General features: G+C 40.1%; 1 protein-coding gene across 4 annotated transcripts in view; it reads left to right on the top strand.

Moving 5' to 3' along the window:
- Positions 1–8,867: 8,867 nt before the first annotated feature.
- The window catches only part of CHRDL1 (chordin like 1), a 44,859-nt gene continuing 26,234 nt past the window's right edge, over positions 8,868–27,492 (top strand). The window contains exons 1-4 of one of the 4 annotated variants that reach the window (XM_033511556.1): positions 8,868–9,037; positions 11,858–12,003; positions 13,648–13,760; positions 17,684–17,777. In XM_033511556.1, coding sequence (XP_033367447.1) covers positions 11,907–12,003; positions 13,648–13,760; positions 17,684–17,777 — 304 coding nt within the window. In that variant the 5' untranslated portion in view covers positions 8,868–9,037; positions 11,858–11,906. The remainder of the gene's footprint in view (positions 9,038–11,857; positions 12,004–13,647; positions 13,761–17,683; positions 17,778–27,492) is intronic. The other 3 variants (XM_033511555.1, XM_033511554.1, XM_015616097.3) reach the window with 3 other exon arrangements.

The raw sequence follows: 27,492 nt of genomic DNA, 5'->3' as shown, positions 1-27,492 counted from the left end.
TGTATTTGCCATCATGACAGCAATCTGGGGAGAAGGCAATGAATTAAAAGTGAAAATATCAAAGAAACCATCTCTTGTTCAGTTAAAGTGCCACAGCTGCTGCCGAAACCATATTCTTCTACAGGAGGGACGCAGTGGCCTTGGTAGTTTGCCAGACAGACATCAAAACCTTCCTAGGGCACTCCTCCTCCTGCAGGGCACATGCAGACCAGGAGAGGCTGTTTAAACACAGAGAGCCTCCTCTCCCTTGCTGGGTTATTTTCCTTCTCCCTAGGGAAGGTCCGTCCAGAGGAAACTCTGTAACTGAGGTGGCTTGGATTTCTCCATTTTTATAGCAAGAGCAAGATACAAAGGCACCCTTTTGATAATGTCCAATTCTTCAATGTCAAGCTCCGTGCAGTATTGAAACATATGAAACTTAATTTCTGCTTTCACTGCAGTTTTATCTAGCTATTGTATTTCTACCACAGCTGGAGCACCAGTACCCCAGTTTGAAGTGTACAGGTGTAAAACAATGAAAGACATGTTATGACTGCAGACTGTCTGCTCATTCCAAGGAAATGCCTAGATGCTCACTCTCACATCAAATAATGGATGGTCAGCAATGGCAGTGGTGATTAGAGATCCAGTCTGGTCTTTCCACCTTTAGGATAGACAGGGACCCAAAGGAATAAAGGTATCACCTCCCAGGGCTTGGGCTCCAAGCAGCTGAACCCCTGCTCACTGCAGTTCAGATGCCAGGCATAAAGGTACTTACAAGAAAATTGTATTGGCATTAAAACTATCAAAACTGGATTATACTTGGACACATGCTGGCAAAGTATTTGCCATGGATTCAGAATAGCTGGATATTGGCCACATCCACATAATATTCCTAAAGTTGGATAAAATTTAACAGCAGCAAATTAGGAAACTTTGCCAACTCCAAAGGACTACCTCAAACTTGGGCCAAAACAATGCACAGGCAAAATGCTCAAGAGGGATTTTCCCCTTCTGCCAAAAACTGTTGATCAGATAAGAGTTGGCTACGGACCACATGGATAGGGATGCTGTTTCTGAAGAAGACTGGGCTTTGGAAAATGGGCTTTTTGGCAAAACTAAGGAAGCTACAATCAAAACCCTAAAGTATTTGCAGAGCTTTGTATAGAGGGCAAAGGACTGTGACCTCTGAGGCATCTGTAAGTGTCAGGGAAGATGCCTCCAGACCATGAATGGACTCCTTAGCCACCGGTCTTGTCTCTCTCCCTGATGAGTTTACAAAGGAAAAGGGAAAACTGAATTGTTACAGTACATAGAATCATTCCTTTCATAGAGGTATTTGGAGCACAAGGAGAGGTGGGAGGAAGAGGAGAAGACAGAAAGAACAATAAAGTGTTAAAGGGGTGAGACAAGCTGTTACTACCTCTGTCTTTGGTAACATATCAGCCCTAGTGCCTGTTGAGCTAAACTGAAGTCTGTAATTACACCACAGATCTGGGAGGCTGCTTACATACAGCAGTGCTCCCCCCAGGCCCTGCTTGGCCCGTGGCACCCCTCAAACCAGGGAGACCTTATGTACCCACCCTGGAGAAGCAGCACAACCTGTGAGAACCCTTCACTTCAGGATTATTCAGTGCAATATTTAAAAGATTCTCCCCATCTCTTAGAAAGAATGGGGGGAAGGGGGAGCGGGGAGGGAGGATCTGTCTGATTGTATCTGTGATCCTGGCAACTCTGCACAAGCAGAGACAGCTGAGTCACTAATATTTAGAAAAATAACATAATTGACTGTATTCAGGCCTGTGGAGGACCCCTGCTGGGTATCACAGTTAAGCGTTAGCAACTCAGTCATTCCTGGCAGCCTTTGTGAAGGGTTGCCAGGGCTGTAGATTCAATTAGATGACCTCCAACAAACTGATTTCCACTGCAAATACCTTTAAAAAAATACATTAAATCCCCAGTAAATACAGTGAAATTAGAGGAGACAGCCCTTCCTACCTCATTGAATGTCCCAAATCATCCCACAGCCCCAGCTAGAAGCTTGCTGGGATGTTCTGCATGCCCAGGCTCTGTTAATACTGCTGCCTAATGTGATTTAGCCCTGTCTGTGCATTGCACTTTTTAAATCCAAGAATGTGACAGTGTCATGGTTGGATGCAGATTAGAATACAAAATATTGTTGAAAAGGTAAAAATATTTTCATGTATCTTTCTTTTCCTTGTCACTGGGCAGGGATGACAATTCTTTTACCACAGTTCCTTATCTTTAAACAGCTTTTTCCCCAGTTCTAACCACTGAGTAAGGAGAACTAAGATGAATCAGATCCAGTGTTTTGTACTACCCATTACAATATGCTGCAGTGCTACATTACACTGAGCTAGAATATTTATTTTCTTCTCAGTTATCTATACAAAAGGTGATTCGTGTGCCACTAAGACATCTGGGAATGAAATTTTTTTAATTCTGCCTTATGCATAGACTTTTACTATAAGCCTTACAATAAAACAATATGGACACTATTTGTTAATACTATCATAACAAAATCAGCTAACACCTAAATTACACTTTGTAGTTGCTTCTCATAATATCTGCCTCCTCAGGCTCCAGGATCTCATTTCAGTCAACATACTCTGCCTTGCTAAATTGCTTCTCAGCCCAATTATTTGTATGCTGCTTTTCTATCCTAAATAATTCAGAACAACTACCAAACACTCATCTTTCTTGCACACATCCATATTTGAAGAAATAGAAGGAAACAGAGAAGTATTGTATTCCCAGTATCTCTCTCCAGAGAGAAGCTTAATGAAACAATGTTTTAAATAATATATCCTGTTGGGGTTACAATGAGATATTAATTCAGTAGCAAAAAATATAGCAGGATAACAACTACTATGAAATTATTACCCAGAGAGCCATCTTCATAGACAACAAGCATTTTCTCACATGGCATTGTAATTATTCTTTCTACATGATGCAAAAGAATAAAGTAAGGGTATTTACAAATAAGAAACTTTTCTTTACATATAATGTAAATTGGTATATGGAACAGACAGTCATGGAGTGTCATGCTTTTTTTTTTCTCAATGTTCCCTGCTGAGCAGTGCCACAATTAATCAAGCTTTCTAGGATTTAGTTAATTGCTGGACTCCAATAAATTGGTTTGTACTGGCACTGGTCCAGGTCTGATAATTTCACAGCCTTGCAAACTGCTTCATGTTCACACAAGAACCTTGAAAGCAGGGAGCTGGGATAAAAGAAAAGAATAAAAGAAACTCTTTTTCTGTGATGTCCCATTAATAGTTTAAAAGCCAGCCCACTAGCAACAGTGTCTTCACTGTTTGTTTTTCTCCATGTATTTTATACTGATGTTTTTAATGATGAAGTGAAGTCCCCCATTTCCTCACTTTATTCTGTAGCTGGTTATTCTCAAATAGCCATTTCTAATTTCACCATTATCCTCTTGGACATTTCCACTGTTCCCATCCTCTGTTGAAAATTCCTTGTTTTTGACACAGCTCAGTTATTTTTTCTGTCTCTCTACAATTTTTTTCATGTGAAAGGATCACCATCTTCTGGTGAAGGAACGTTCAAGACTGGCTTTATGAATTAGACGAGAGAAATGAGTGGGGTCCCCCTCTGGCCTAACTCAGTGCTGGTGAGTGCCCTCACAGACAGTCAGACACTGAGGCAGAGGCCAGCTTGGATTTTCCTAATTCTGCAGTCAGAATCAAGCAGGCTGGCATCACAATTTAGTGCAGGTCAACACGTTAGGGCTTGTTATGAGTAAGTACACACCATTGTTATGTACACCATTATTGATGGGAAAGACAGCTCCAGAGCTATTAGTTCTTTTTACAAATTACCTCAGTTACACAATCGACTTTGTGTCCTCAGTCCTCACTGGTAGCAATGAGATTTGCAAGTCCTCAGCCCCTGACAGGCTCTGGCTCCATGCTGGCACATATTTGACTTTGTTCTACCTAGAGAAGAGACCAATCATTTGGCAAGTTCAGTTTTACTAATGGGTTTCAAAAGCACTCTCACACCAGCAAATTTCTAAGCAAAATAATTACATGGTATGATTAATCTGTAAGATTTGTTCCACCAGCATTTCTTGCACATAGCAGGACTAAGAGCAAATCACTGGGAGTCTTTTAAACTCCTGAAAATTTTTACCAAGTGTGATTCTAGTCAACAATTGCAATGGCAAGAATGAACATATGTTGTTTTTAACATTGTTTTCATGTGAACTATGCCACCTTCTGCTGTTTTCAAGAATGTGTGGTAGTGAAAACACAATAAAGGTAAAGCTGATCCCAAAACTCAGAAATAATCACTTATACAGATTCTTTGATGTTGCTTTTCAATTGCTAAAAATAGTCACTGAGATGCTGTTGCATATTGTAAATATTTACACTTTGCTGGAAGCACTAATTATGCTTCCTGCCCACAAAACACTCTCCATACAGGAATTACAGATGAAAGTTTGGACTGAAGAATTAAAGAAATTCATATTCCTATAAATTGTCTTGAAGTTTCTGACATGACAGATATGAAAAAGAATTATAGGATCATAATTACTGCTGCACACATACTGTGGTGGTAATAGGTATCTTATAAATATCTGGGATAGATTGGATTAGAGTATTAGATTAGATTAGATTAGATTAGATTAGATTAGAAATATCTGCAGATGAACACTTTGACGAAATGAGGAACATTTCAAAAATTCAGGGGGGCCTCACCTCTGAGTGCATATATTTATTCTACACCTACATATTGGGATTCTCAACACCCCACCTAACAAAGTGTCATTTACTCTAGAATGGAATTAAACATTGTGTGGTTCCCTTCTCCTGCATTTTCATTGCTGCTGACAGGTTTTGTGAGTCTCTTTCACTTGTGTATTTGGAAGTAAAATTTAAAGAGATATATTTTATTTGCATTTTTTGACAGAGTAATGAAAGACTTTCAGCTACTCTTTAGTCCCATCTGAATAAATCCACAACAAAGTAATGAGGTATTGGGCTGCAGTTTGACATTTTACATAATGCTGTTGTTGTTTAGCAAAATGAATTGAAATCTCAGGCTCACTACATCCATCTGTCTCACTGGGAAATAAATTAATTTCTAGTGGTAGAGGAGTGACAACACACTGTGAATGAAGCCCATGCTACAGAAAAAAATAGGAGGGTGGAGAATGCTCATGACCATCATATGCCATAATCACAAAATCATGCACGCCTGAAGCCTTTTTTGTTGAACAGTATATGTGAAGCCTACTGGGTGAACATCCAGCTTGTATTCCCAGTATGATAACTGGGGTTCTGGTGTCCAAGCCACAAAAAGTAAGTTAGATATTTTATAAAATCTTGGGAATAATTGTTAGCATCTTAAGATACCTTTTCCAAAGGGCTTCACTGAATTTATGGGAATGCAAAAGCCGAAAGAATTCATTACGCTAAGAATTTCCTTTCATACATTTTTAGAGTGAAAATTTGACCATATGGAAAGGAAGGAAAACAAATAGGGGTGTTGTGTCGTGTGCCTAATATCTCTCAGAGCTCAATGTCTGTTCCAAGTAAGAAAAGTCCACATGATGTGTAAACAAGCTAGCATTGGCTAAAAAACACTGTCAAAAAACCTAGCTTTCAGCCTGCTTTATTTTTTCCCCTCATAAGAACTGAAAAATAATAGCAGGATATGTACATGCTGCTCAGTCACTGTGAGGCACAGCACAGGGACATGTACTTCTACTGGCAGTGTCACATTATTGATCTGCTTAATTTCCATTATGTTTAATGAGAATTGCATAGATAAATCTCAGTGCTTTTAAAAACTTGGGGCATCCTTCAGTCTTTAATGCTCATTATTGGGAGCATTTCTCTTTGCAACTCTTTTGCAGAGCATATTCAAGCTGTGAGTTCTGTTTGGCAGCATGAAGGGTAACAACTGTGGACCTGATGTTTCTCCAGGGCTCTCTGTGTCACACATGTGCTGCAGCCCTCAACTTCACAAGCTGCAGTAACAGCCCACTGCTGAGCAAGAGCACAGAGCAAGGGGTTTGCTAAGTCGTCAGTGCTGTGGTCTAAGGGGGTAAAACAAGCCCCTACCATGGGGATGGGTTAGATGTGAGATAACGCAGAGCATAACAGGCTGTGACAACACATGTGGCTTGGCTTTGTACTTCTTGGTGAGACTTGGCCAGAGCTGGGAGAACAGTTTGAGCATAGGTGTAGCACTACCACAATCCAGGGACAATGGCAAACCTTGCCAGCTCAGAAGGGTCATTCACGAAGGGGCCACCTGTGAGCATTCCATTCATCCACATTGTCCAGCATGTGCCACGTTATCCTTTGGCCTAACAAGTGCAGTCCTTGCTGCAGCATTTTGCCATGGGAAGATAAGGACAAGAAACAGATGCAGCCGTTGTATGTGACCAAAAGAGATGCCAGACTGCATCTTCAGTCAGAAGCCCTCAGGGATGTCCCAGCAACTGATGAACAGCTTGAGCAGCAGGACAAGGACCGGGAGTCAGACTAGAGTAGCCTGTCCTTGGAAGTCTGGGTTTCCACCAAGTTGCCAGTTCATTGAGTCCCAAAACCTCACTTGAGAGAAAGGCTCTTTCAGCCAATTCTCTACAACCTAAATCTGCCAGAGTGGGAAAATAACTACAGTTCAAATATTCAACAAAGGTCTTGTACCTGAATTAGTATCTCCAGAGACCATCAGACAGCAGCATCTTCTGCACCAGTCTTACAGAATGTAGTATATGACATTTATAGTAACTTTCCCAAAGCACTCTTTAGGGCAAATAAGGAATTTATTTTCAAATAATCTCTCTGCTAAAGAATTCAGGTCACACAGCCTATAGAAAATATTTCACTTCACTTCTCATTGCTACTACACTGAGTAGACATAAAGAGTACTGCAACAATTACTGTTGTCTTTACACACACTGGACTTTGTGTCAGAACAGAGAAGACAATACATGGAATAAATGCTGTCTAGAGAACACTGACACAGTTGGGTAGCTGTGTTGGGTGGATTGATCTGGATGATGTAGTAAATCTGCAGTAAAACAGCTCTGCCCAGGCCCAAAAGTGCATTTACTAAAGTCACATAGCTGCTATCAACCCAAACTATTAAGCCTGTCTACAAAGACCTGTGGATTCCTACTCACAAAGTTTTGCAATAGGGTCAGTTCAGTCACATGTGTCTATGTTATTCATATGCAATTTATCTCACAGGCTGAGCCTGCACGGTCTAACCTAGCACAACACTTAAAAGAACAACATTACCACAGCCCCACAATTTAGAAGCACATGCATATGCTTAACTCTGCATGAGCATGGATATCCCTCTGTGGGACTGGAACTTGCACAGTGCAAGTTCTCTGCTCTCCTGTGCAAGTTACAATCATCCTTCTGATGCAGAATTACCATTTATTTCTCCATTTTCCCATCCCTGTTTCATACAGTGTCTCTTCCAATACTATCAGCATGCAGACGTAGGCATTTCACTGGGGACAAAGAGCTTTAAGCAACCATTTTTCCTTATGAACATGGATTACTGCCTGTGCACAGAAAGACAGAGTGGCAGAGTGACACAGAAGAAGGCATGGAGCAGTGTTTTCAAAATGCTTAGCTCCAGAAGTTTCTCTTTTCATTATTTAATATTAAAAGTTGCATTTGTTGCATTAGTTGCATTTGACTGACACAAAGCCTTGGTTACTCATAAAGTCAAACTACAAAAAGCCTTAGTAACTCATCTATCCTTTCCTGATGCTAGTATAACATTTCACCATACATTGTACCTTCAGGGTTTTGTCCAGCTAAGGTACAATGGAAGAAATTAAAGTTCTGCTCGATTTTCAGCCTTCTGAAAATATCTACTAAACCTGAGAGATGTATGAAATCCCAGCAGCTCTTCCCAAACACCCTGGCCCCAAACTAGGGGGAATAGGTTGTAATTTGTTTCTCCACATTATGTCTTTTCTTATCTCACCCTTTTTCTCAGATCATTTGTCAAGAGTTCACTTACAGGGGCTACAAGGAGACAGAAAAAGAATGTTTGACCAAGCATATAATGAGTCATGGGTTTAATTTAGTTACACCAGAATCTCAATGTGACTTTGAAACATTCTAACACAATAAGTCAGACCAGAAGGTATCAGCAGAAGGTGTCTGCCAGATCCCAGTGGATGCTAACTCCGTCGGGTCTACTTCGGGGGGCACCCCGCCTAGGAGAAGCCCATTAAAGAGCCATTTCAGTGTGGAATCCGCTCTCCAAGAAAGCTACCCTTGGGGCTCTGTTCCCGCGGAGGAAAAGTGAAGACGGTCACTCAACCCGCGGCTCGTTTGAAGGCACCGGAGCACGACCCCACCGCGCGGGTGCAGGATCCGCGTTCTGAAGGAGGCTCTGCGGGCGGGAAGGCAGCCCGAAAGGCGGGCGGGGTCTGAGCCCCGTGTCCGGTGCCGCCCCGCTCCGCGGCACCCCATGGCGGAGCGGCTCCACCCCGGTCATGTCAGTCACGCCGCTGTGCCCGGCGACGGGCGCGGGGCGCGGGCGAGGAGGGGTCCGGGGCGGAGGCGGACCTGCTCACCCCGCCTCCCTCTGCCGTTCGCTGCCGGCGGGGCTGCGGGTCGGGACCCGCCGCCGAGCATCCTCCGGCCGCGGGGCCTCGCTGCGCTCTCCACCGGGGCAGGAGGAGGTGGCAGGTGCCCCAGCCCGGGACCTTCCGGAGCGCCCACCCCTCAGCGGCCCGCAGCTCGGGCGTAGCGGATCCTTCCCTCTCCGCTCCCGTCCATCAGTCGGGGGTCGAGGGCTGGCGGCGGCAGGATCCCTTCCGTCCCCTGCTTGTCCCCCGTGTCCCCCCCCCCCCCTCCCGAATCGAAGGCGACACCTAGAAGCCGCAGGAGAAGATTATGGCAACGTGAGTGAGCAGCGGAACCGCCTGGCCGGACCCCCCCGTACCCCGGCGGAGCGGAGCGGTTAGCCGCGCGGTTGCCCCAGCCCGAGCGCTGTTCGTGGAGCGGAGCCTCCAGCCCTGCCCCAGGTTTGTGAGCTTTGCTGTCCGACACGACGCCTCGGAAAGGCGCGGTCCCGCTGCCGGAGCTACGACCGAGGCCGCAGCACAGACAGCCCAGCGCGGGGACTTGACGCCTCCCGGGCGTTTCGTCTGTCTCGTTTCGCCGGTCGGTGTCCCGCCGCATCATCGGGGGCAGCGCTGGCACCTGGCTCGGCCCCGGGGAGGGGGCAGCCCCGAACCGAGCTCCCCTCCCGGCCCCGGGCGGCGCTGCGGGCGCTCCCCGGGCTGGAGACCAAGAGGCAGCTGTTCAATCAGAGCGCCGAGAGCCGGGAGCCTGCGGCCACGGTGCAGTGGGAGACCCTCCCTCCTACAGCCGCCTCCCGACGGCAGCGGGCGGACGCGCCGCAGCGATAAAGTCTCGGGAAGAGTGGAGGGAGAGGGTTCGCGCAGCGGGTGATGGAGGGGAGCGCGGCCGTCGGGGATGAGCTGTCCCCGCCGCTGCATCACCACAGCCCCGCGCCTCGCAGCCTCTGCCAGCTGCCCTCGGCACTGCCATTTTTGGATTTTGCAGGGGTTTTTTTCACTAATCGTAAAATGTGGCGAGGCCGGACACTGCCTCTTGTAGTTACCAAACCGGGCTCTTTGGAGGGGGAGGCGTTAAGCAGAGCCCCATCTGCTTTATTTCACTAAGTAATTAATGTAAGATGTGGATCACTTAAGTTGTTTCTACAACAGAGAAAATATTCTAATAATTAACAGGTTAATACTAACTGAGATTATTTAAATCCAGGAATATTTTTAGGACATTGGCCTTTGGGGAAATAAAGGGAGTGTGCTAATAGTGCAAAGTATGTGTTTATATTTGGAGTAACAACAATACAGAAATTAAAGAGAATTAGGAAAGACATCAAAAGTCTCCATCCCATTTCTGTTATTAATTCCTCCATCTCACATTAGTGTGCAGCATTTCTGAGAACAAGCAGTCCATGTTTTATAATGTTCTTCCTTTTGAAGACCTGACATTTAAAATGTGTTGATTTCTGAGCCTTTCTATTCCAACTAACCTAGCTAACAGATAAGGTGCTGTACAAAGGATAATTGTGCACCATTTATAATTATTGTTTGCTTAAGCAATCCCTACAAAGGCTGAAATAATTAAACATTTGCATTTCTGCTAAACCCAGTTATGTGCTACTATTCTCAATGCATGCATGATGTCCTGGCACTAAATCATTTAATCATTTAATGTTAAACAGGTTTTTAAAAGGATGTCTGGCTTAAAAAATGTCCTATGTGATTTGAATATGTTGAAAAGCAAAAATTACTTAAACTGTTCTTCTGAAATTGAAACATTATTCTAAACTTGCAAAATAAGTGGAAAGTTATGTTTTGTTACTGATTAGGGAGCGTGCTTTAAAGAATGTCTTTTTTTTAACATTTTCAGAGGCAATTTGTATTGTTTTGAATGAGCTTACTGCATACAAAGTAGTGGCACAGGTATAGTTAGTTCAGGAAGATGTCCATCGTGGTTGTGGTTTGGGAATGCAGAGAATTCTTGAACAGTGAAGGCAATGAAGCCGCTGATAAAATCAGATCACACACCCTTTGTTATAGTATCCTAGGTCTCAACAATCTTAATAGGAAGATGTTAATTTTAAGGGCTTCTTAACTTACTGTTAAGTTTAAGTTATTCACTGCTTTACTTATGCATATGTAAATTATTATTTTTGCCTTGATTATCTGTGAATTTGAACATATTCACATACAGTTCTGTTATTCACATGAAATCTGAAGAGGCCAAATTAGTTTACAAAACAGACTGTTCATTTTTCCAATAGTGACTCTTTTTGTGTTTTTTAAACTTCTGTAAAATAATAGTGAGTCTATATCAAGCCTTTTAAAATCACACCCAGATCTTTCCAACATTCGAAGTTATGGACAAGTGCACTCTTGGAAGATAACACTTTTGTAATGAATGCTCATAAACATTGGAGCATCAAAATAGTAGAATCTTAAGTTGTCTGGTTTTTTTGTTAAAAAACCCACTTTAGTTAATTAGTTAATTATTTCCATAAAATAAGTCACATGTTAAAACCCAGAAAAAGATAAACAGAATGGCTCATGCAGCAAGTAAAATACCAGCTCTGTACCACACCAGGAAGAATACATTAAGCTTTGCCCCACATGCAGGATTTTGACATTAAAGATCTACAGGAATGAAGGTGACAAGTCATTCCCCCGTTCTGCTCTCAGCTATCAAGGCAGCAAAATGGTTAACTGTAGAAAAATTAATTTTACACAATACCAGAACAATAGTGGTTGAAAGAGTGGCGAAAGGGTGAGCTGAATAGTGGTGGAAGCCTATTAGATGTAGTGAGGAAAACTCCCACTAGCTGCAGCAGGGCCAGTGGCTCACCCTGAACAGGGATTTCCACAGTGCAGGAACACCCAAGGTTAACTTTAGGATGAAGCAAACATGTTCCAACTGAACAAAAGATACATCTAAAAGTGATGTCCTACAAGAACATATCCCAAACTAGTATCTTGGGAAAGAGACCTTTTCAGAATTTAGATTGCTTAGGATCTTGCCAGGTTGCTTTGAAATAGAAGAAGGACATTTTTAGAAGGAATACCCAGTTTTCAGCTTTCATGAATAGGAATGTAGCCCCTTTTTCAAAAATTAAATTATCTGAAGGCAAAGCTGTTTCCATGAAGGGAAGATGCATGATACAGACATTTTTATTTTTTTTTTTGTTCTGGCATTTTAAGAATTCTGTGTGCTGGATAAAATAGGGTATCTTACAAGATTTTATTTTAATTAATTTAATTTTTTTTTTTCCCCAACAGCTCAATATTCTCTCCTTGGAGGCTCATTCTTTTCTTTTTGACAATAAAGATGAAAAGAAAGTGGATATTGGAGGATTTTAATTTTATCTTTTTTGGTGTGGTCTGTCTCCTTTTCATAGATGGAGGTAAACTAGAACAAGTAAAAGGTAAGTAGACTTCAAACAAAGTTGTCACATTCACCTAAATTGGACATTTTCCTTCTATTTTCAGATGTGGTTCAGAAAATAAAGTCCTAAACCTTCATACATTTTTCCTCCTTCTAATCCTGTATTTAGTAGAATCAGGTCACACCCACATTTAGGGATCATTTTCCTCAAGCTGTACAGGTTATAGTGCATCATAAAGAACATAACACATCAGTTGGATAATCTGTTGTATTTCAAATATCCTAAGTCAAGAATGTGCTTAATTCTATTTAGTAACCTCCATAAACATCTGACAGATTATCTGGATCTGTCCCGTGTGAAAGACTATTGTGCTGAAGTTTTTAGCTAGTGTAAAACTTGTCTAAGACTGTTCTGTTGTGTTGTAAAAACAACCTCATATGAACTGGATTAGGTGCATCCTTTGAGAAAATTGAGTCTCTCTCTTAAAAAAAAACTGTCAAAAACTTGATGAGAAGAATTGAAAAGAATACAAACAAAAGAAAGGGAGCATTTCTGCAAAGCCTGTCATCCATGGGAGATGTTAACACATTTCAGAAATCATGGTAAGGAGGAATAGCTACCCAAATAAGTCTAGGCATTATTGACTGCTTCAGCCTTGTTACTAGGTCTCTGGAATGCTCTCCCTACCTGCATAGGTTGGGTTTTGGCTTCCTTCTTGCAAAAGACATTATTTGCCCTTGAGAAGTCATTAAAATTTTTAGCCTCAGTCTCAGCAGCTTCTGCTTCCAAGGAAGTAGATGGGGGGAAAACAAAAGAGAGTGAGTTCCAGAAAGGCCCTCTGCCCCATTGAACTCACTCACAGGAAAACCACGTTCAAAGAAAGAACAGTATGAGAAAGTACCAAACTCCAGTTGTCTTCTTTTTTGTATCCTGTGTTTCATTTGTCATGCTTCTGTGTAAAGGGAAAACTGATCACAGTTTCTACTAACACTTCCTAGCTCCAGCTACTTTCTTCTAGCCCTGTAAATGTGAAGACTGTCCCTGGCTTGGATTATCACAAGATGGGTATTTTGTTAAGATATCCTGAAGTATCACCTATACTGTGGTATTGTAAAGATTTAAGGTTTCAATATGAAACCATAACAAGATAGGAAGGGACAGGACAATAATATCTGACAGGCATATGGATATCTGTCAGTCTGCAACTGCAAGATCAGAAGTGCTTAGTGAACAAAAGATCTTAAAATATTTTGAAAGCTGATGCATAAATTATTTCAACATCTCTCTGCAGCAGAACCTGGGATTTTCCTGAGTTGGACCAATTGCTTTGGTTTTGCAGTGAAGAGGTTTTGTTTTCTATAAGCTTTTCTGAGTGATCAGGCACTTATTTTTTCTTACCTAAACAGGTGAAAGGATAAATAAAAAAAACCCCAAACTTAAACTTAAATGAAAGCCATTCTATCATCATTTCAAGAGTTGGAATTTTGGAAAAATGGGAGGCCATGTCATTTATTTTGGTTTGGGCGGTTAGAAAAAACAGCATGTGGAATTGTCTTTCTGTTACGTAATTCTTCAGGAAAAGAAAAAGTAGTTTACAGAAAACTCTGCACATCTAAATATACTTTGGAAACATGGAGTGGAAATTTTCATTCATAGTTCTTTCAATTCTTTACTGTTTTACAGATTCAGATACATACTGTGTGTTTCAAGATAAGAAGTACCATGTAGGAGAAAGATGGCATCCTTATCTAGAACCCTATGGCCTTGTTTACTGCATTAATTGTCTTTGCTCAGAGGTAGGACTGCTGAGTTATTGGTTCTACAACTCCTACTTGCTTCAGTGACTAGAATCCTTTCTGATGTAGCTACAATTTGAAAAAGCCCAAACCTATTTTCATGAGTTGGCCCTGGTCATGCTGCAGGAAATAGAGGCAGGTGATCCTAGTGAAAGGAAAATATTAGCAGAGAAGGCCAGTACTGGCAAAAAATACTTGCATAGCATAGACAAAACAACTCCTTAATTAGCCAGAAGCTTTGTGATGCTGGGTATGACATCTTGACCGATCAAGCCCCACTATACTTATACCTAAGTATAATCCTTGCATTTCCACAAATATGGATGATTATGCTGAACCTGAATTTGGTACTTTGATCTATGTACAGTGCCAACATCTTCCAGTCAAAGCATCTTCTGCCCTAAAGTGCTGAAAGGAGCAGGCATAGATATCACTGTTAGTAAAAGTCAGTCAAAGAAGAATGAGATGATGAAAGATGAGAAAATGTTATGGGGGTTAGAGAGAATTTGATAGAACATGAAAGGACTCCCATCAGTTGATGGCTGATGCAAAAACACAGCAGTCAGAGATCCCCATAGTATGTCATATACAGCCGAGAGGAGGCACAAAAATGAGGGTAGTTAATGTTTGTTAAAGTACTTTAAAAGAAACAATAAGGGACCTTAATCACTAACACGAGACACTCCAGATGCTGAGTTCTTTCTGCTATATTTAATGCAAAATACAGTATTCCTTGCTATTTTCCCTCCCTGCAAGTGTAAAATATTGTGTCTCTGTGCAGCATTTGCTCTGAGGGAATCTGCTACAACAATTCAGTGCAGAGCTGCACGAACAGTCGTCCCACAAGTTTAGCTGCAGAATGCAGCTGTGAGAGAAAAAACAATGTAGTAGGAAGGAAAGAAAAAGTCTTTGTTTAGAGCAAAAAGGAGTTTCAACTCAACTTCTGTGGATGTATATCCAAAGTTGAAAACTCCCTCAGAGTTTGTGTGGAGTAAAACCCTCAGTAAGTCACTGAAAAAATGTGTCTTGGGTGGGGGAAAAATTAACTGGAAATCCTAGAGGTCTGTATACATATAAATGCTTGATGATTTTTAGAGAGATGTTAGACAGTTTGGAGGGATGGGAAAGTGCTTGCTCAGCTCCTCTAGACAAAAGCATTGCTGGAACTCAGGCACACCCACACACTACGAGCCTCAAAGAACAGAGACTGTTTAATTTTTTAACTTTGGTGTGGAAGACAAAGTGATAGTTTATGCCAGCAGGTTTAGTAAAGAAAGAAACTGCTTATAGTAGTTCCCAATACATGCAGCTCCGAAGTGGATTGCACTCCCTTGTTTGCTATGTTTTACCTTATGATAAAAGGTTTTATGTTTTACCTGATGTACCATGAGGATGCAAAATGTAACCAGGATAATTTCAGCAGTGAGGATGCTGAGGGATCTCTTGGATGTGACTCTTGTTGTCTAGAAGGAAGATTCTAAATTACAACTGCAGCATCCAAACACTCATTTGAACTTTGTCCTGGCCAAAATCATGCCATTGACTTACCATAAAAACTACTGAAGCTTCATCAGTTTCATGAAGTTTCCTTCAGGAAACCCTCAACAGTTTATAATTTTAACAAAATAAAGGCATTAGGATATATTTCATGATATAGCAGAAGCACAGACTATAAACCAAATATAACAGCATAAAAGATGAAAGTAAAGTGTGTCACAGATAGCAAGTAAGAGAGATCTAAGCGTAAACCATGTACGATTCCCTGGCAGGTAGGCAAATGATGTGTAGAGAGTCTGATGCAGCAACTGATTCCCTCACTGCAGAGAAAAGCCAAAAAATCCATAGGGGTCTTTATGTCCAGTGTATCAAAATGTCTTTGCTGGCCACAGACATTGTGATCCACATGATGTCTGGACAAAACAAGTCACATTGGTCAGGCAGAAGTCAGAGATCTATGCTCCACAATCTGCTGTCTGTCTGTTCATCCCAAGCACACATGCTTCTGATGTTTAAGAAAGAGTCGAGGCAAAGTAACTAAACAGAGGCCAAATTATTCAGCCTGGCATTTAAAAAAAATAAAAATAAAGCTTTCCTTTTTTCTGTGTGTATATAGTATGGTATTTTTACAAGCTATAATTTACATACTTAAACAGAATAAAACTAAACATAATTCATTGTTCTCACCTTGTTCCCCCTTCCTTTTACAACCCCTCCTTCCACCTAGTTCATAGTGGAGCCTGTCGACTGTTACTGCCTAAAATTGAGCACTCACAATTTGTCAGATCATTATTTTCCTCTCTAAAATACAGCATTTTTTTTGCTTTTGCTTGTGTTTGTAATCATGTCTTCAGACCTTAGGCTAAATGACTTCTCTCCAGCACTGATAGCCCAGCTCGGGGAGAGAGATGCATCAACACTCTATGACACCTGATGGAGAAATGTGACCTTGGCCTTGGCTTAGAGAGACTGACCAGGGCTTGAACCCTGCTCTGGTTAGTGGGGCTGTTCTCTCAAATATCACTGTGAATGTAGGCGTAAGATCAGTAAGCACAAGATCATTTAAAACAGCTCTGTTGTGTGGCAGACAGTAGAGTCTGACTGGCAGTGTGGAGCAGCAAAGTTGGCCTGCAGAATTTTATCACAGTTGACCATGCACAGAAGTAAACATTCACCTCAGGAGATTCTGCAGGACTTGAAAAAGACTGGGGTCATAGAACAGGTCAAGTCACCAACATGGAGCCAGGTCAGCAGACAGTGCCAGCCTTTCTTCTACAGAAGTACTTCACAGGCTCCCACGTCTGCTGGGCAAGCAGCTGTGCAGACCAGGGATAGTCACTATTCTGTGAAGATCCTAGAGTCTAAAATTTTCTCTTCTACAAAATCAGTATATTTAATTTCAGTTCTTATTGCAAACAGATGGTGATAATCATTTTTAGTGTCTCTTTCCAAAGCAGATGCACAACTGTATTTTGTGGCTAACAATGATCAAACAGTAGGATTCCAGCCTGTGGTCTGCAGATATTTGTCAATGATTTATTTTGAAAGAGATGATTAGAAAGGCCTATACATCTGCTGTCTGCACATTCACTTAAAACATTTCAGTGCTCCAGAAGGCATATGAAAATAAAGTGCCTTTAGTCCTGACACCACCTAAAATTACAGTCATAACTTAATATCAATGTTCATGATGAAAGATCTTTCTTGTTATAAACATGAGAAACTCAGAGGAGAATTAAGAGGATGAATTATGGATGGGAAATGGGAATTTAAAATGGATAGTCTTTTCTGGTTACAGACACTAGAGAATGAAAATTCCCTGTGTTTTAATTATAAATCAAACTTAGATGTGGTCAAATAGAATATTATGTTAATGACATGAATAATGAACCTATTCCCAAGACATAACTCATATTTCTTAGAAAAATGGCTACTTACAATCTGTGGGGTTTTGTCTACTGGGAAAGCAATAAAATGGAAACAAAAGACTCCACAGTTTCCAGGAACAATTACAGATGCTATTATCTCTTGTGGTCTTGAACTAACCCTCAGTAGGGATATCTCAGAGACCATATTTATCCATATCTTAGATTTATCATAGGTTTATTCATATCTTAGTTTTGGAAATGCAATTTCTAAGCATAATCTGCTCAAAAGAAAAAGAAAAAATGGAAAGAAAAAGAGAGATGGAGATTGTTGCTATCCATTTGTAGATACTTCCTCCAATTTTAAGATTGTCAAAGATTTCTGACCTTTAGCATAAATTCAAAGGCAGTAGAAGTATCTGGGCATATCTCGGTATGAGTGAAACCAGAATGTTGTAAAAAGGCATTTAAAAAAAAATGTTTGGATGTAGAATAGAAAACACAGAAAACTGTAAGACAGTGCATTTCATTAAAATGCTATGTACTATGTTCCATCTGCAGAATGGAAATGTTTTGTGCAGCAGAATAAGATGCCCAAATCTACACTGTGCTTCCCCTGTGCATGTACCACAGCTGTGCTGCCCACGATGCCCAGGTAATTCCTATTAGTGACAAATAGCCCTTTCTGAAATAGTTATTTAATATGCTGAGTAATAACAAAACTAAATATCTGTGCTGGAAAACTGTGAAGTAAACATCCTCCTGTATCCATTTTGGTCATGAGAGGCTTGTCCTACAGTAAGTTACAGTATTTTCCGTGGTGTTTTCTGCTTAGGAAATCAGAAGTACAGATTTTTTGGGATCAGGTAAGCTACCAAGTCCACTCCCCTACAATCCAGGCATAAAGTAGCAGTTATTTCATCAACTGTCCATTCCAGACTCCTTATCTCTAAATTCTTATCACAATAAAACAACATTCCACAAACTTCCTCGGTTTCTGGTTTTGGTGCTTTTCATAAATGCAGACCAAAATCTATAGTTATTTTCAATGGCTTTCTATTAACAAGCAATTAAAAATTGTTTGGAAAATGTGCATTTGTATGGTGTCACTGTACAACCAGTCTGTTAATGTTCACCTTTTACATCTGAGGTCCAGGCATAGCTTCATAATTAGTAGAGACTGTTGTAAATCATAGAAGAAGTGCTGTAGAAGTTTATGACTATATAAATCCAATTGGATACTGTATAGTAAATTAGTAAATATAGTAAATATCCAGACTGGACATTTATTATATGCTCATTATTAAGAGCCACTGTATGAAAAAGACTAAGCAGGATCTTTCATGAGCCTATTCCAGCATTCTTGACATGGCCTAATGGCTGGTAGATTTGACTGGAGCTTTTCCCTTAATGTCTGTCTTAGTGGCACCCCACATTTCCATTTATAAAAGAGTATTCATGCAGCATCATAGAAAAGGGTTTTGTTTGACTTTATCCAGAGAGTTTAATTGTCTGAGGAAAGCAGCTGTTCCCTGAGCAAAACCTGTCAGCAGGAGGCAGTAAGTGCACAATGGCCGAGGGATAAGAGTGAAGAAGAAGGTTGCTGTTCAAGTGGGATGGATGTGTTCACTGCACTTACTGGATAAGAAATGGCATTCACACATCAATTTTGGGTTGGATTCATCTGCCCTGACAATTATATACGCTATCAGATATGTATATCAATATCTGATCTAGGTATCTAGAATCCTTTTTTAACCAGTGACAAGGAAGAAACATTTCAAGCTTATAACCTATCTGATGCTGTGATGCTGTTTTTGTGTCTTAGGATGAGACTAAGCTCATTGAATTTTAAATCCAACTCTTTGGAGTTGGAACATTCAGCTGATGATTGGAGTTTTCTCTATAATGGTGTACTATGTAAGAAAGAAAATTTCTAAGGCAAAATGCTTTCTTTAGCCAACTAGAACTTAGTAAAATAGTAAGGTGCTGGGAACGCAAACCCCTCCTTTGTTACCAGATCAAAAGAAGGACTAGTGTCCTGGTGTGCCCAAAATCTTGTCTGTTTTTCCAGCTAATCTAAGCTTCAGTTGGGAAGACAATCATCTAGATACCCTTTACAGCTGTTGGAAACATGAAAGTGATTCATCCTGTCACCTAGAATGAGAAGACTTTTTTTTTCCCTGGAGATGCCTGTCACTCTCCACAGATTATTGAGGAAACATTATCCAGGAAAACTGGATACTTACTTTTTGATAGTTTAATTTAAACCACAGAAGTCCTACTCAATAATTGGCATTTGCAGTCAGGAACTTTTTCTATTATTTTTTAGTATATCTGTATCTTATTTACTATAGAAACATAAATGCTTCTAGATTGATTGGTTTTGCTTCAAGTGCTCCTTGGCAGTGAACTGATTTGTCATTTTTCTGTTCATGAGCTTGTAAATGTCATGATATCTATGAAGATTTTAAAACATTCTACAATTATCTAGTAAGGAAGAATAAGGCTCCATGTAAACTCTCATATCCATTTTATCAAATTAAGTTCTTCCTATTCATAGTCTTCAGCTGGAATTTTGTACTTCGTGTTTAAACTGATAAATGTGGAAAATTATCAGAACGAGCCTTTCTTGAATTGTGACCTATTATCTTCTTTTAGCTGCTCCTAAAGTCTATTTGTAATCAATCTGCTACAAATGATGGGCCATTACATTGCTAGCTGTGCACTATCTCATTAAAAATGTGAGTCCCACTTAAGATCTATTTTTCCCCTAATTGCATCTGTAACAATGTTAGGCAAAAGAGAACCAGGAGTCTCCTGTGATTTCAAGGGTTATTTGCATTCTGCTTTCTGCAGTGATGATGTATGAATCAGCCCATCTGGCTCCAGTGTTTTTTTTAAGCTTGCTAAACACATGACTAAACACACTGCCATCCAAGAACATTCATTATTAGTAGCATGTTTAAGTTTAAAATCATTTGGTACTATGGTTTTTCTTTCTCAAATTCAAACCACTTTTCTCTTTAAATACAGAAATGCCAGGTGGCACCTATATACATAGCTGGTCTAAAGATATACCAGATGAGGTATCTCACAACAGCAGAAAGTAAACATCACCTAAAAATAAGTGAGCCTCTGTCTGCATGGTAGACTGTATCATGACCCAGTAATACCTGAACCTTTGAACTAGCTATTTTAGGCCTTGGAACAGTGCAGAACTCACTGCACTGCAAAACTCGCTGAAGAAGCAGGAAAAATGTGCATGAGCGCAATGCTACCTTCATTCAGTAACTGAGCTAGTCAAGGTGACACTCTTCACTCTGCAGTGTAGATTAAGACTCAGCATTGCAAGATGCAGGGCATGTACAGCACCTGTTGACCTGACAGACATTTTATAAGTAAATACAGAATACGTGTGTAGTGCAGCACACCTTGCACTGAATTACAACCAAAATCTTCAACCCTGTTGGCTGTTGGAATGCTCTAATGGAGTGATTTTTCCATTGCAGAATGCACATACATTAAACCATTTAGTGAAGAGGCTTTGGGTTCTATCCAACTCAAACACCAGAGCTCCCAGGCTCTCAGTTCTAGTCTTCTTACCTTTCCATTCATGAGTATTTTTGGGATGGAGGAAGGGATACTGCCCAGCTCTTCCATTCTCCATACAAATCTTCTTGCTACCATCTACCCTTCTCATATCAGCAAGTGAGAGTTCCAACAGTAGTTAGTTGTCAGATATTTAAAAAGAATTATTTATTTGCAAGTAAAGTTGGTTTAGAAATATAATGGTACAGGCATTACAGGGAGATGTCTAATTTTTTCCTATTGATGTGTGCTTAGATAATTCGATTTGGTTTGTGATTTGCCTTTGTCACTATCTTAACAAGGAATGTTTGCTATCACAGCCAGATTGAGGTTATTGCTTATTTCCGTTCTGCTTTTTTTGCCATAAAAAAATTGAAAACATCTATCTGTATATCAGCATCCAAAATGCATTGAAAAAATACATATCTTCCCACATGGATGACAGAACTTCAATTCTTTGGACTGACATAATAGGATAGGATAAGCTGCTCAGAATTTTTCTAAGATAATTTCCAAGACCTTCAAAGAGATTTCAGAGAGGATTCAGAATGCACCAAAGCTTCATTTAATTTGTTTCTTGGTGGGAGAGTGATTGGTGGATTCATATAATATTTTAACTTGAGAGCAGGAATTAAACTAGAGCAACCTAGAAAGTATTTTATGAGCCCTTCAGAGTTTCTGGACAATTGATAGGCAATTTTTTATGCAACTATATAAGAAAACACAGGAAATTAAGCTGAAGAAAATATAGTAAAATAATGTGAAGAGCTTGACTTTAGCCCTAGAAAGCTAGAACACAGCCAACAGCCTTTTGAAGCCAAACGACATCTTGAATCTGGATGGAATTCATAGTCTAGATAAGGTGCTACTAGTTCCTTCAAGCAATGCATTTCATACACTTTCTACCATCTGACCATATTAAAGACTAGCTGTGGTGATTAACTCTGAATTACCCTGGAGTTTTTAGAGCTTAACCTGGTCCTTAAAGTTATTTTAATGTAAAGCATTTTGTGGCTTAATGTCATTGACACATGCACCTCCAAGAGGCACATATGGATTTTGTTTAGAGCTTGTGTTTGCACTTTTTGGATAGTGTACAACCTTTCCATCCACATTTATTGTCAGCCTCCACCACTACTTTAAAGACAACATCATTGCACAGCTTTGATTGTTCTTTAAAGGAACCTTCACACGTCATTTCAATTTGTAGTATTACAAATTTACAAATGAGATTTGTAATAATTTGGATTGTGATGCATGACTGAGGGGAAAGGCTAAATGCACATGGACTAAGGCTTGATCCATTTTCTACTGTAGTCAATCAACAGGTTTCTATTAACTTTGATAGTTTTTGTACTCAGTCTTCTATGAGAACAGATGTAATTACTGACTATGATATAGTCCTTTCTAGAAATACTAAGGAATATGGTAGAAATATGAGACAGAAGATGAAAGGGGGAACTGCCTTTTTTGCTGTGCCACACAGAGTAGATGTTTGGGCTAGGTTCCAAATCTGTTCAGTTCAATGGATCAGACCTTGAGGTGACACATTCGTTTAGAGTGGAAACTAAAGTGGAGAGAAGAAATTAAGCAAAATAACTTTTAGTAGGACAGAAATCCATTTGGTCTCGTATGCTGTGCTACAAATCCACAAGGACCGCCAGACACAAAGATTGTTTTAAATAATCCTAGCTGACCCCTAGAAGTTAATTCTGAATTGAAACAGTGTAACAGGTTTCCTTTGTTCGAGGTTCCTGTACTTTCATAAGATGATCAATCAGGACTTAGTTCTGGTGATGAAGTAGCTCTAGAATATTTGTATTTTACTCTACTTGATGTGACAGTGGTAAAAACTTTTTTACCACTGTAAATAAAAGTCTCCTTTTAGTTGGTAGTTTTGATCTTGAAACAGTCAATTTATAATAGCAGTTTATTCCCCCATGTGCTGCTGGCTCTCTGAGGTCAGTTTAGATATCAAACCCTGAAGTTGCACTAGGAGCAAGCCTGGCGTATGTGTTTTCCTCTTGTACATCAGGGTGGCAGAGGATCCAAACATGTTTCAACTGTCTGTGCAATCAAAAGTAACTAGAAAAGTAAATTCATAGAATCATAGAATGGTTTGAGTTAGAAGGAACCTTAAAGATCTTCCAGACCCCTGCCATGGACAAGGACACCTTCCACTAGACCAGGTTGCACAAAGATCTGTCCAGCCTGGCCTTGAACAGTCCCAGGGATGGGGAAGCCACAGCTTCTCTGGTCAACCTGTGCCAGGGCTTTATCACCCCCAGAGTAATTAATTTCTTCCTAATATCTAATCTAAACCAACTCTCAGTTTGTATCCATTTGCCATTCAGATTCTGCACATAAATTATGTCATTACTGTTATTCCAGACTACTTCAGGTAGTAGTATTTTGGGGCCTTCTATAATTAATATTTTGCAGTTGTGCATGAAGACTATTTTGTGAGCCTTTAACACTGCTGTGAAAACCACTAAGAGACTTAGTATGCAAAAATCATCCCTATCATTTTTCTATGTGTGCATTACAGAATAGTTTGTTTATGGGGAAAAGACCTGGACTCCATGAAAGAGGAGAATTAGCTATATTTTTTTAACAAAGAGACCTAGGGGCATGTGCAACTCCTATCTGAGCAAAGAGTTTTCCAAAAGCAGATGTCAGGTAATGAAAGTACTGCCCACTTCTGTTGGGCAGTGTGTGTGCCTGAGCTGACTCAGATTTTACAGAATTTTCAATAAGGAAAATAGGAAGAAGTACTTTGATACTGGAGTCCTTTTCCTCTCTAGCATTAGAAATGCTTTTGGTCTGCACATTTCCAAGAATTGTGTTTTATTTCATAATTGCTCTTTATGTGTGGCTTCTGAATGGCTAACCTGTAATTCTTAGGCAAATTTTAAGTTACAAGGAAAGTAATGCAGCTTTGCATGATACTGTTAAAACCTGAGATGTACAGAAAGCAGCATGTGAGATCACTGGTCAGCTGGTGTCCAAACGACAGTATCCTGCACCAGGATAAAGCCCAGAGAGTTCAAGTCCCTATTACAACTTAACTGATACTTCCAATTATGTACATTGAGTAGCAAAACTCCCTGGGAATACTAGGAAATGTGCAGAAGAGGTGTCAGTGCAAACAGTTGTCCCAGAGTTACAGCACAATCCAATTGCTTCTCTAGTGAATATGGTACCAAAACAATCCTCAGTCTCTTAGTCTGTACATGGTTATGCTCTTTGTTGATTCAGAAAACATGTTTCATAAAATCCTCTCTGGATTCAGATTCATAATCTATCATCTGTCTGCTTTAAGAAAAACAGACTATCTGCAAACAGTTCCCAGTATGGTAAGTTTCTTAAGGCATTAGACCTTGTGATTAATTTCATATTGTTTAGCATTTGGTTGTTTTTATTAGGGTGGTTAATAAAATAGGCAAACTGTAAAATCCAAACCAGGCTGGAAATCCAGCCTTTCTGCTGAACATTAAAAGCATATCTTTTTCATTAAATGACACTAGGAGATTCTGAATATTGCAGGTTAAAAATTGTTTCTAAGTCAGCAAGCCAAGAGTCTGCAGGATTTTTTTTAAATGTTCTTTGCCAGATGTTCTGATACTAAAATAAACAATAATGAGAGTGTTAAGTACTAACACAAATGGACAGAATATTGTACAAGAAAGCTCCTCATAGAGATGCAGTAAAACCCTACAGACCACTCCTGCACTGCTGTGCAGGGTCCCAGCAGACCCTGCTGAGGGTTATAAGTACCATGAGCTTTGCTTGTGCCTTCATTGGCCAATGTGTGCAGTCTCCATTTCAGGAAGACACTCACTTCAACCTGCCTCTGACCGCAAGTTAGTACAACTCAGCACAATGACTATCAGAAAGCCAAGATGTCTCATTGTCCCCATTTGCAAGGACTACCCAAAAGTAGATATTTTTTTTTGTCTTTCAGATGTCACTTCATAAACACTTTACTGATTATCATGCCATGACTGTACTGATTCTGAGGTGGTTTTCCCAATTTGTTAGGTAGGACCTAAATTGTTCATTAGTAATTATACCTGTACTTCTTGTCCTTATCCAGAAGGATCCAAGTTCAGCACTTGATTGTAGTAAGGCCTGGATCCTAAAGCCATTCCTCAAATAAGTCATTCCCCATTTACCAAAAGGTTAGATTGCTCATAGCTGGCTACTGCTTTTCACTCTCTGCATATAAATACTTTTGCACAAGTTACTAGTGTTTCAAATGTCAGAAACTGCCCATAGAATTCATCTAAGTTAGTTAAGGGACTAGGAGCAAATAACTGATGCTCTTCATCTTGGCTATGTTTCATAGCCAAGTAAGGGTAAAGCATCTCAGGACTGAGTTTTTATAAAAATCCATGAAGGAACAGAATTGTAAACATAAAAAGCTGAAAGACGATGTTTCCAAAACTGACTATGATCCATGTGATACAGAATCTGTTTCTCCCAGAAGACTAGAAAGTCTGGTATGTGTACATTTTTGACTCTTCCCTCAAACCTTGGCCCTTAGACACTTCACGTCATGGGCAGACCATCAGATATCCAGATAGGCTTCCATGAAAAAATATATGATTGGAGCAGATTCCACTGCTCCAATTTCCACCAGAAAATTTCCATTAAATTTCTGTGGTTTATGAAATTCATAACTAACACTGTTTTGTCAGACAATCAGGAAAGCATTGGTGCTGCAGTTCACACTGAGGTAGCATCTCTTCATGGCAAACTTTTTGCCATACTGTTTCTTCGCATGCTCTGTCAAATGAACCACAGTTCATGAAACATGTTAACTATACTGTACTTCTAGTTCATAGCTGACTTTCACGTCAAGTTGTACAGGTCTTGTATCAACAGGTATTAGTTGATACAAATCCTGTTTGTATAGATCAACAGTTCCTCACAGTACAAGCAGCAATCTCAAAAAAGCAGCATTCAAGCACTTACGTTGGCTGAATCCTGAAAAGGGTTCCTACCCTTTCTATTGGCTTCATTGAGCCTGGAATTTATCTTGTGTGTGTGGGACATCAGTGAAAAACAACTCAGGTAGACAAAAGAAGCTGGACAGAATCCCATGCTTGGAAGAGAGGAATGTTTGGATATAAGGATTCAGGCATAGCCACTGTAGTCTCCAGTTGCTTTTTAAAAAATAATTGTTTTGAAGCTAATCCATTTTTGATACAGTTGTATTCTGTTGCCTGTTTGTAAAATCTGAAGGATATCTTCAGCCAGGTTTAATCTCTAAAGTTACTTTCAGGATAAATTGAAATCCATATCAGGTCATGTGAAGCCCAGGTTGTATCTTGGCTCCTACCATTACCTCATGCTAATGTTGGTGATAAATCATTGCTATCCATATTGCAGATTCATGGTCATATCTTGATCATGCTTAAATTGTAGGCAAATATAAGCATGGCGTCTCAACTTCTGTACAGAAGTTTGAGCACTTACAGAATAAATGCCAACCACAGAAATGGAGATATTTCCTTTTCAATTGATGCTATAACATCTTTACCCTATACGTTGTATGTTGCTTCCCCTGACATGCTAAGAATGCCAGGAAAAAAAACTCAGATTGAACCCAGTTAATTAAAATGATTCACACAGATGGTTTGGCTGGTACTTTACAGAGGCAGCTAATTAAAGCAAAGTTGAAGCAAAGTTTACAAATAGAGCTTTGAGCAATGCAGTATATCCACAGTTAATTAATCTGATTCTAACCTGTCTTTTCTAAGGCACAGAATAATGTATGCTGATAGCATTAATAACAAAATTTTTCAAAGCTCAAACATGGCACTTATTAAAACAATCCACAATGACTCTAATTTCACATTCTGCAGGAGAATATGAGATCATGAGGGAGTCTGAACTCCTCTAATCAGCCATTATTTAAAAAGTATTAGAAAAGAAGCAAAGTCCAAGTTGAAGAAAGTCAGTCATACACCTGCAAAGTTAGACAGAGAAAAAAAACCAGACAGAAATTGTATTTCAACACAGAAAATAAACAAATCTTCCTTGCAGCTCCAGGGAAATGCTGTATTTGGAGAGGGTCAGTTGTGCTCTCCAATATGCCATCTCCAATATATGACTGTATATATTCTTTTGCAATAACAAGTAATATGGTCTTGATCTGAAAACTTCTTTAAGACCTGACTCTGTGCAATAATGAAATATGTCTAGTCACTTAATGTACTAAAAGATCATTGGACAGGTTGGTTCAGCATAGGACTGAAACCATGGTCTTATGTCCTGTAATTGAAATGGACTTTTCTTACAATTATTTCATAAGACTTCAACTCCCTGAAAGGAGGTTGTAGTGAGGTGGGTGTCTGTTGCTGTTGGACACAAAACAAGTCACACGGACGCAGCTCGAGGTGTGGTGAAAAGGAAGAGAAAGTTTATTTCTTCTCCCAGGATTTATAGGTTTCTGACCACGGCCAGGGGATTGGGTGGTCAGGATAACACTTTCTCACTGCACTGGCCATGAGAGATGTCCATCACAAGACATGTAACAGAAGGAATGCATACGTATCTCTATGTTTACAATTACTGGGAAAGTCTTAGAAAACTATGTCAACAAGCTCAGAAGTTGAGTTTTCAGGGCGACAGGTGTCAGTCTCATCTCCCAGGTAATGAGTGACAGGATGAGAGGAAATGGCCTCAAGTTGCACCAGGGCAGGTTTACATTAGGTATGTTTAGAATGTTTTGACAGACAGGGTTGTGAAGCATTGGAACAGACTGCCCAGGG

The sequence above is a fragment of the Parus major genome, unplaced genomic scaffold (assembly GCF_001522545.3).
Source record: "Parus major isolate Abel unplaced genomic scaffold, Parus_major1.1 Scaffold349, whole genome shotgun sequence".
In the NCBI taxonomy this organism is placed as follows: domain Eukaryota; kingdom Metazoa; phylum Chordata; class Aves; order Passeriformes; family Paridae; genus Parus; species Parus major.
The sequence above is the reverse complement of the archived record's forward strand: the minus strand, read 5'-3'. Positions and strand labels throughout refer to the sequence as shown.